The following is a 10,623-nucleotide window of genomic DNA, read 5'->3' as shown; positions in this document are numbered from 1 at the left end:
AATAATTTATTTGAGTAGTAATTAAACGTGAATCTCCCATAAACTCTATGAAAAACTTGGAAATCTTCAGTTTGATAAATACAACAGAAATTTGACCAAAGTAAGATTTGCAGTGTTGACCAATCAGAGAGCGTGAAAGCCACGTGCCCGTTCGTTGAGCTTGCCAGCAAACACGTTAACTATAAACTGAGCTCACCGTCCCCTGTTTCTCCGATCTCTCTTCTCTATCTTGATTATCAGATATCCGCGTAACGGAAAGTTTTCTGAGAAATAAATAAAATAAAAATTAAATTAAATTAATTCATGAAGAAGTTTCTCCCCCAATTCTGTTGCGTATGTGCATCTTCACGAGAAATCTGGGCTTGAGACGTCGGCGATAACCTCAACCCGCGCATCCTCATCTCTCCGTATTCACTCACCAATGCTTTTTCTCTCTCCTCTCTATCTTTCTTCCCTTGAGCGTTTTTTTTTTAATCCTTCGTTCTGCTTTTTCTCGTTGGAGAATGAAATTTTTGCTTCTGGTTTTAAGATTTTTACCTTTTAGCTAAAGTGTGATCACTCTCTTTTCAATCTTGTTTTTTGCATCGCTTTTGGATTTGAAGGAAAGATGAAGAAGAAGCATCACGTTGTGGAGGTGGAGAAGAAGAAGTATCCAATTGGTTCCGAGCATTATGAACTCTACGAGGAGATTGGCCATGGCGTGAGTGCCACGGTACACCGTGCTCTTTGTAAACAGTTAAATGAGACTGTTGCCATCAAAATTCTCGATTTTGAACGCGACAATGCTAATCTGGTAACTCATTCTTATTCATTCATCATGATGAGTATTGCTTAATTTATTTACTAACTTATTTTTGTTAGAAATCAGTTGCACTGGTGAAATTAGTCCATTGTTTAATGAATGATTGAATGAATAAAAAGCATAAAGTTGGAATACGGACTATGGAAAAAGCAATTGGTGTTTTTACTGCAACAATTTTAGAGAAGGAAGGCTGTGGCTGGCCATACAGCAACTTAAGTAGTCAGAAAAGTTTTTTCTGGATCCTGTTCTAGTTGGTTGGAGAAAGTTACGAACACGCGTACCATGTCCAACGTGTTGCTGAAGCTTTTGAAACTGCAAAAAAGGATGAACAAGAAATCCAGAGAACGAGATCTTTATTCTCGTCCTTACTCAAGCTTTAGCTTTCAGTATTGAATGAGATGAAGAAAGCATTGAGTCGCTTATATCACCAGAAAAAAACAAGAACATTATAAGAATGACAATCTTATTTGATCTGAGTAACATCTCTCTTACAATTAAATTAAAAATCGTTAGCAATTGAACAATAGTTAAAAGGTTTCCTATTAATTTTGTGTGTACTCTGGGACCTGGGCATTAGACATTTTTTGTCTTGCATGGCTTCAAGTTTCTTATATGTTTATTTGCCTACTACTAACTTCTAAATTGCTGTATAACACATGCCTTTGTTCATTTTTTCCCTTTTTGCAGAATAACATTTCTCGGGAAGCGCACACAATGAACCTAATTGACCACCCTAATGTCCTTAAATCACACTGCTCATTCGTTAGTGATCATAATCTGTGGGTTGTTATGCCATATATGGCTGGCGGTTCCTGTCTTCACATCTTGAAAGCTGCTTACCCTGATGGTTTAGAGGAGGTTATAATAGCCACAATATTGCGAGAGGTTTTAAAGGGTTTAGAATATCTTCATCAGCATGGGCATATACATCGAGATATCAAAGTAAGTACTGATGACTCTGTTGTTTTTAATACTTCAACAGTAATTTCATACTTCATAAAAATTTGCAGGTATATAGTCTCACATTCCTTCCCTTCATGTGATATAATGTCCTATAGGCTGGGAACATTCTAATTGATAACCACGGGGCAATCAAGCTTGGAGATTTGGGTGTAGCTGCTTGTCTTTTTGATTCTGGTGACAGGCAACGCACACGGAAAACATTTGTGGGGACACCCTGCTGGTAAGTTTAAAGTTTCCCCCTTACAGTGAACATTGATCTAATGGTCATATCATGTTCTATTCCTCTTTAAAATGTTGATATGTAATTTAAAATTGTTTTTACATTTTTGAGGAACTTGGTGCACTTTTAGATGTCTTTATGAATTAGGAAAGGCAGTCAATTAGCCAGTAAACATCTTCAATAGCTGTTCTTTCTTTTCAAAATAAATTATACGGACCATCTACTCAAATTATAAAACTTCTATTGTATTTTAGAAATATACACATTAGTCCAGTTTTAATTTTTTTTTTGGTCCAAAATGCCTGTGACCTAAACATAGAAATATGAATTTATATCCAAATATGCACCCAAAAAAAATGAAGAAAAATGTTCTTTGATTGAATTTAACTACAAAAATTGAGTATTAAGATTAATGAAGGGTACTTACAGTCAAAACATCTAAATTGAACTAAAGAGTGGTGCAATTTTTATAAGGGGAAGTCTAAACAATTTCAGCAAAACTTGTAGGTAGATTTGTGTTATTTACTCATTTTTTACTTGTTGCTTGTTGAATAACATATAATTTAGTTTAATACTTTTGTTCCAGGATGGCACCTGAGGTCATGGAGCAACTACATGGTTATGACTTCAAGTGAGTATATTTTTATAGGGCAATATCTTTTTTCACTTCCTCTATGGAAAGCCTGATCTTAATATGCAGTTGAAAATGGCTTTCCCTATTTGCAGGGCTGATATCTGGTCATTTGGCATAACTGCGTTGGAGCTTGCCCATGGTCATGCTCCTTTCTCTAAGTATCCACCAATGAAGGTATGGATGTTATCTTCTCAAACCATAATGGGCGTTGCCAGGAGTCAATTATGATGCAATCTTTTACATAAACAGGTACTGTTGATGACATTGCAACAAGCACCGCCTGGCCTTGATTATGAAAGGGATAAGAAGTTCTCTCATGTCAGTTCTCAAGGATATATATTAACACTTCTTATTTCTATATTTTCAACAAATAAGTATCCTTGAATTCTTTCTTATTTTCACAATCTTTCTTCTCTGTTCTCAGTCATTTAAACAGATGATTGCTAGTTGTTTAGTGAAAGATCCTTCAAAACGACCAACTGCCAAAAAGTTGTTGAAGCATTCCTTCTTTAGGCAGGCTCGCTCAAATGATTATATTTCACGAAAACTTTTGGAGGGTCTGCCTGCTTTAGGTGATCGTATGAAAGCCCTAAAGGTTCCAAATTATCAAAATGACTTCTCTTTTGTCCCCTGTAATTATAGAAAATATATTCATAGAGTGACTTTTCTATTGCAGATTAAAGAAGAAGACATGCTTGCTCAAGAGAAAATGCCTCATGGGCGAATGGAAGAAATATCTCAGGTAGATGAAGCTTATTCCTAATTGCTGAGCCCCTATTGTCACCATTAAGTTATGCAGTTTAAAATGTGTGTGTGTGTGTGTGTGTTAGATTATTTTTCATGCACTCCTTAAATTCAACTGGTGCTGTATCTTCCTGTTAACAACTTTTCAGCTTCCCCCCCCCCCAACAAACCCCCCCCCCCCCCGGTTTTTTTTTTGGGTGAGAAAAAGCTAGCATCTGTGTTCAGTTGAAAATGCTAGGCATAGACTACTGACATATCTAAAAAGCCTACTCATGCTTGTGTTTTGGTCAAGGCCAGGCAAATTCAACCAGAACTAACGTGTGTGTTACTTTTACTTTGAAAAGCTGGAGCTATAAATGAATTAGATTACATAGCTTTGGTTTTCTCCTTCTTTTTGGTTTCTTATTCTTGTTTGATACTGGTTACCCTACAATCCGTTAACATGGTTGTTTTGATCCTCCGCAGGATGAATACAAACGAGGAATTAGTGGCTGGAACTTCAATCTTGATGATATGAAGGCCCAGGCTTCCTTGGTGTGCAAGATGCAGAATCTTTTGTCCCTCACAATGCACATGTAGCTCTTGGAGCAATAGAATTCCTAACTATACTTTCATTTGTTTTTGTAGATCCAGGATTCTGACGACCCCATAGATGATATCTCTCATACAGGATGTTCAAATTCCTTTTCTACACAAGATGAACGTAATAAGCCATCATCACGTCAAAACCAGGATCCTTGTCAAATTGCAGATATGGTATTTACAATTCATTATCTGTACAATAGGAGCACATGTACTGTATGACAATAAATTCTTTTTTTTTTATTTGAACTTTTCCATCAATAATGGAGAAACAATTTTAATTTTTTTCATTTGAGTAGTTTCTAATGGTTCGTTGCCCACTGCTCCACAGGTCAACAATGATGAGGTTCAAAATCTATCAACTTCTGGTCCCACAGTTGGTTCCACACTAAATTGCACCGAGTGTGTTTTCTAGCATGCACTCTTAAATCTAGTTTCTGTTTTCCCCTGTTACTCATAATGTGGGAGCTTTTGAGAGCAAAAATTTGTAGGCTGATGCTTGTTTCTGAGTTGTTTGGGAAATTTCCTTTTGATTTAGAGGACATAACCTACTGCACCATTCACCAAAAAAGGATTGATCAATCTCATCCGATTACTGTCATGTTTTGCCATTCTAGGTCAAAATGTGAGGATCATGATTCTAGCATCACCAGTTCAAGCCATAGGCAGCACGTCTCCCAGCACTCCTCATCCCCTCTTGATAATCAGGTTGATCATAACATGAATGAAAAATCTGGTAGGGAAAATAGTGGGAGATCTGTAGAGGCCACAGCTATTCATTCCCTTCATGGTAGATTTTCAATGAGCATCTCCGACCAAGTTACACCTCCATTTATCCAGGGAGAAAGGTATATATACATATGGCTTGTAGTATTTACTCATAGCTTTTGCCATCATGGAATAACTTGGCACTCTGGTGGTGATTTACAAGCCTGCTCATTCTGAAAATGGGTAGTAGTATTCATTCAAATTTTCTATTTCTTCCTGTTATCTGGTAGAACTTATCTTTTGATTTACCCAAGAGAAACAATTTGGTTATCATTCAACTGGTAAAGAAATACGTAAATAAATGCCCGGTTTAATAAATAAAGTAGAAAGCCAAAATATTATTACCAATTCTTTATTAGGCTTACTGATTTTCCAAACAAAAGATACAAATTTGAAGCATGAACTTTTCTTGTTTCTATCTTTTTCCATGATTGTTATTGTAATTTTCCAAGCAAAACATTCAAATTTTTTAACTAAGATATCTTATTTCATCTGTTGAACCCGCATTGTCATATTTTATCTATGATCCACTGCATGCATTAATGTCAATGAACAAATGATAGGGAGAAGCCGCAACATCAGCCCCAGAACAACTTAAACAACAATGCAACTACAGTTCCCCTATCAAGGGATGATACGCATTCTGACCTTTCTTCTAAAGCTTCAAAATCGTCAGGTACATGCTTACGTTTCTTCTTTGTTCATGTACGTTACTTGTCAACTTCAGGGGACCATCGCAAACAGTTCGCTTTAATGATTAACATAATACTGGCTGAGCTCTGAAAGCCTGCCAGGTGGCTCCTTCCCTCTGGATTAATCAATCTATTCTTGCAGTATCTACTTCTGATGACAATGACGACAAAGCAAAGGTACCAGTTGTTCACCAGAGAGGACGATTTAAGGTTACATCTGAAAATGTGGACTCAGAAAAGGTAACTGATGACTCTGATTTGGCTTACCCACCTTTCTTAAAGGCTAAACCTTCTTTTGGAATGGAAAGAAAATAGGGAGGAGGGAAAACTGAAGGAAAAGAAGTGGGAGAAAAAGACATTTTCCCTTGCTAGCATAAAAGTTTTCCTTTAGTTTTCTCCCCTCTCTAGGGAGAAATTAGGGGAAAACAAGGGTGGAAAATGTCTTTTTTCCTTTAACTTTATCTCCTAATTTTCTACCTCTCTATTTTCTTCCCATTCCAAACAAAGGCAAAGTTTTCTTAAGGGTGGCCCATCGTCAAATTTACTGCAAAATAATCACAGCATGAAGGTTTAATTTGTAGTTTAGGTTTGCACCAAAGTGAATCACCCACAAATCTAGCAGTTCTAATCCAAATTAATTTCTCATACAAGCATGTGGCAAATATCTTTTTACCTTTTTCTTATTTGTGCATTTGTCTTGGGTATTAATGGTGGTTGATTTACATCTCTTGTTGTCAGATGAAAGTCTTCACACTGTTAGGGAATTTATTCATTAAATTATATATTTTGTACAAGTAAAAATATGTTATTGATTAATAATAAATTCGATAAGAATCATATACCAATTGAATCAGAAAAAACACCTCATTCTTAAAGATCTTATGGAAATGAGATGATGCAGCTTCTCTGCCTTTACATTTATCACTTTGCTTTTCATCACTTTAAAAACAAAATCTTTTAAATTTTAATGTAAGGAAATTATTGCTATTAGTTCTATAGGTTCGAGTATGATTCCTTTATCTTTTTTTAATATCTTGGTTGTAGATTTGCTCCACTGTTGTTCAGTATTTAAACATGTATTTCAAATTCTTATATCTGTGAATTTGCAGCCGACAGAGCATGCTGCCCAGCACTGACTAGTCATCCAGGAATAATTGATGTCACTTGGTCGTCTGGTTAAGCTTCTATCACCAGTATCCATAATACTATATACTTACCTCCTCCTTGCCATATTCTTTGGTGCCATTATTGTCCATTAATTCATCCATGTTATATATAAGTTTGATCATATGATCATGCTGTTAAAATATATACTGAATCACAAAAGTGTCACGAATTTTTTAAAACGTCTTTTATTTTTAGCATTTTTTAGAAAATATTTAATTTTCACAAAATGTTTGATCCTATCCAAACGTTTTTATATTTTATTTGAAGGTGTTAAAAAAAACATCTGGGAAAAAAATCACGTTCTAATTTGTCCATGACTATTGTAGTCTGAAGGATATGTGGGCATACATAAAAAAGTAAAATCTATAATGAGCATAAACGAATGTAAAAGTAGTGGGCATGATAACCATTGAGAAAAAGATAATCGAAAATCATTTATAATGATTTGGACGTGTATGGACAGACTGTGTAAAAGATATTAGGAGAGTGAAATATATAGTTTTGAGTCTTGCAAAAAAACGGGCACAGAATAAAATGTAAGTTATTATTAAACAAGATCTTTTGGCTGACAATATATCCAAAATTTTGATTGTTGATAGATCTACCTCACTTAATGGGACTACTATTGTTGTTATATTGCAGTTTGATGAAGAATACTGACATGAGGCTTTGCATAAAGGAATCAAAAGTTGATCCTGCAGAAGTTATTGCTGAAGTTCATTCATGTATAAATTGTTTCAATCTCTCTCTTCAGTTGCTCCCTGATGAACAAAAGCACAATTCCAATTCCTCATTATCGCAAGCCTCGAAATTTTGTTCTTGTTGGTTCAGTACTGTTTCTGTTTCTCTTGATATATGTTTCGTATTTTGGCTCATCCTGCGAGCTTTGGAATCAACCTTGTTTATTTTTGTCATACCCTTTCTTTTAATTTTATACATTGGATTATTATTAAGATTGCTAGACAACATACACTAATAATTATTGAGATAATTTGAGGGGAAGTGAAAATTTTGGGGCATTAGTGACTATTTTTATCCTGACAGAGCAGAATTTCATCAAGTACGAAATAGTTTTATAATTAGCACTGAACAAACGGAGTACATGGCCCGTTCCGTTTTCCAAGTTGGAAGTAGTTTTATTCTGACGGAGAGCAGGGTTCTTTTGATATACTGGTATTTTCGAAAAATGCACTTGTACGCGATTCGTAATTTGTAATTTCAACTATTGCTTTTAAAATATTAATGCAATTTCATCATTACTTTAGGAAATTTTAATTTCTGCCATGAATAATTTTTAAAAAAAAATATTTACTAGGACTAAATTAACAGATTATTTATTTCTAAAGATCTCAAATGTTAAAAGCTTAAGCAGATAGACTCTTGTAAATTTGATTCTTATGAATGTTTCTTAATTTAATCATTTTAAATAAAATTTTCCATTTTTTTATCAGTGATATTTCTAAAGAAATTAAAAATTAAATTTTGTATGCCTCAGAACATTAAAAAAGAAGTAAAGCATTTGGTGCTTATACAATGGCATAAAACTTCTTTATAAATGGAAAATAGCGAATTTTACACCATTTGTAATTTTAAGTTGTTAGTTTCCACTTTTATAATTAAAAAGAAAAAATAATAATATTTTTTTTTTGCTTTCACTTTAGTATCTTAAATCTTTTAAATCAAATTAATTTAGTCTGCAGGCATGTCTTTGAAGGCAGATATGTTTACTTGTACAATTTTTTGAAATATACATATGAGTAAATTTGTATCATACAATAATGAATGACACACACATGTACATATAACAGAAATGCCATCATGAGATTTCAACAATAATATTGATCAAAATATTTTGTGTTATATATATATATATATATATCTAAAATTAGAGACGAGAGTTTAAATCGGTATATATGGTCAAATTTGATAAGCGTGGACCAAGCCTTGTCATTTTCCATCCACAAACCTATCCTCAAAACTTGGCGCTTTCTCACTTGCTACAGAAATAGACTCTCAAGCTCCTTCTTCTCATCACACTCGCGCATGCTTATACCTATAAATATAACACTTCTCTTTCCCTCTCTCTGTGCCTCTCTGTAAATTAATTATTCTCAATCGTTAATTTTTTTCTGCTTCAGCAATGTCGATCTCAGTTTTTCTCCTTCTCTCTCTCTTCTTAATTCACTTCTCTTCTCTCTCTTCTTCCTTCAACATCTCTCAAGTCCTCTCTCAATACCCTTCCTTCTCCACTTTCAGCAACTACATTGCTCAGACTCAGCTCGCCGCCGACATCGACAGCCGCCAACCTGTCACCGTCCTCGTTGTCGACAACTCTGGCATTTCTCCTCTCTCCGGCAAGTCCATGGATGTCATCAAGAAAGTCGTCAGCATCCATGTCCTGCTTGACTACTATGACGTCCAGAAACTCCAAAACCTTAACGGCAAATCTGTTGTCGTCACCACTTTGTATCAGACCACCGGCCTAGCTTCCGGCCAAGTAGGGTTTGTCAACATCACCGGTATGAACACTGGAGCCGTCACCTTCACTTCGCCTTCCGATCAATCTGGCACTGTTATTGGTGCTAATTTGGTTAAATCTGTTGCATCTGAACCCTACAATCTCTCCGTCGTCCAAATCAGCACCGTCATTATGCCGTCCACTCTATTTAGCACCTCTCCTCCACCTTCGTCATCCCCCAAACCAGCTCCGGTCGAATCTCCGGTACCAGTCATAACGCCAGTAGTAACACCTGTACCAGTGAAATCGCCAGCGCCAGTAGTATCACCAGTTCCAGTGAGATCGCCTGTGCCTGTAATATCACCAGTTCCGGTGAAGACGCCAGTGCCGGTACCCGTTCCAGTGAGGTCGCCGGTGCCTGTAATATCACCAGTTCCGGTGAGGACACCAGTGCCAGTGATATCACCGGTTTCAGTGAAGTCTCCGGTGCCAGTAATATCGCCAGTTCCAGTGAGGTCCCCGGTGCCGGTAAGGCCTCCGGTGCCAGTAAGTTCTCCCGAGCCAGTAACATCGCCGGCTCCATTGACTACAACGGCACCGGTACCATCTCCGGCACCGGGTCCGGTGGCCGATAGTGGGGTTACGGCCAACGCCGGGATCAACATGGGCTTAGCAATTATGATTACTTTGTTGTGGGCCATTTACATGCAGTAGTAATTAATCCAAATATATATGAGAGGAATTTGCTTCATGGAGGAAAGATCAAGAAAAAAGGGGTTGTGAAAAAGAAAAAAAGATTGTATTTGATTTTTGACAAATTAAAATTTATGATTATATGTTGTTTAGAATACAATATAAATCATATATATGTATCAACCAAGTTTTGGTGATTGCTTTTGCATGCATGCATGCATGTCGTTATGTGAAAGTTTCTTCGTTGAAATGAAATGAAAGACAGGTTCCTCTTAGATATATACATGTGTTGTATTATTGTTGCACATATTTTTTTTAAAGAATATTTGGTAATCAATTTTAGTACTGTTAAATAAATAAATAATGCATGCATATTAATTTGATAGTACATGTTTCATTATTAAACTCCTTTGTGAAGTTTTGCTCCTTTTTAACATTTTCACTCATTTTATTATTTTATATAAATAAACTTTTTTTTTTTCAAGTTGTAAATGATGCAACTTATTTTCAGCAGTTCAAGGAAAATGCAAAGTGCAAACGCTTAGTCCAGTTTTTATTTAATCAAATTACGTTACATTAATTTTTCTTGAAATTTAATTAAATTAAGTTACTTTTTAATCAAAAGTTCACCTGTTTGTTTTTTAATTCAACTATTGTTTTTGAAATTTTATACTCTCTCCATTCAAAAATATAAACATTTTTAACTGAATCTCACCTTCCAATAAAGTAGGTACCTACTTTTCAACTAACCATATCTTTTTATATTTATCCCTATTAAACACCCTACAATAAATATAAAACCATTATCAATAGGGGTACTTTTGAAAAAAAAAAGCATTGATTACACCTCAAAAACTAAAAATGCCTTACATTTTTAAACATCCAACTCCTCAAAAAGTA

General features: G+C 35.4%; 1 protein-coding gene across 3 annotated transcripts; it reads left to right on the top strand.

Moving 5' to 3' along the window:
* The first annotated feature begins 329 nt into the window (after positions 1–329).
* LOC129288803 (uncharacterized) lies at positions 330–7,574 on the top strand. Of its 3 annotated transcripts, XM_054925548.1 has the most exons (17): positions 330–407; positions 603–793; positions 1,490–1,744; positions 1,861–1,985; positions 2,572–2,616; positions 2,712–2,793; positions 2,869–2,937; positions 3,044–3,214; positions 3,296–3,361; positions 3,829–3,897; positions 3,991–4,119; positions 4,277–4,347; positions 4,563–4,793; positions 5,277–5,389; positions 5,548–5,645; positions 6,515–6,580; positions 7,215–7,574. In XM_054925548.1, the coding sequence occupies exons 2-16, from the start codon at positions 608–610 to the stop codon at positions 6,539–6,541; spliced, it is 1,737 nt and encodes a 578-aa protein (XP_054781523.1). In that variant the 5' UTR covers positions 330–407; positions 603–607; the 3' UTR covers positions 6,542–6,580; positions 7,215–7,574. The 3 variants fall into 3 exon arrangements, 2 of the variants coding, with proteins under 2 accessions (XP_054781523.1, XP_054781524.1); XR_008588070.1 differs by lacking the exon at positions 330–407 and having other exon boundaries at positions 424–793; positions 6,515–6,598; XM_054925549.1 differs by lacking the exons at positions 330–407; positions 6,515–6,580 and having other exon boundaries at positions 424–793.
* The last annotated feature ends 3,049 nt before the right edge of the window (positions 7,575–10,623 follow it).

This window comes from Prosopis cineraria, unplaced genomic scaffold (assembly GCF_029017545.1).
Source record: "Prosopis cineraria cultivar Desert tree isolate PC_DT_omini unplaced genomic scaffold, ASM2901754v1 PC12, whole genome shotgun sequence".
In the NCBI taxonomy this organism is placed as follows: Eukaryota; Viridiplantae; Streptophyta; class Magnoliopsida; order Fabales; family Fabaceae; genus Prosopis; species Prosopis cineraria.
The sequence above is the reverse complement of the archived record's forward strand: the minus strand, read 5'-3'. Positions and strand labels throughout refer to the sequence as shown.

Coding starts and splice junctions, on each gene's coding strand:
- LOC129288803 (XM_054925548.1), top strand. CDS start 608: ATGAAGAAGAAGCATCACGTTGTGGAGGTGGAGAAGAAGAAGTATCCA. Junction 3,362..3,828: donor GAATGGAAGAAATATCTCAG/GTAGATGAAGCT, acceptor GATCCTCCGCAG/GATGAATACAAACGAGGAAT. Junction 5,646..6,514: donor AAAATGTGGACTCAGAAAAG/GTAACTGATGAC, acceptor GTGAATTTGCAG/CCGACAGAGCATGCTGCCCA.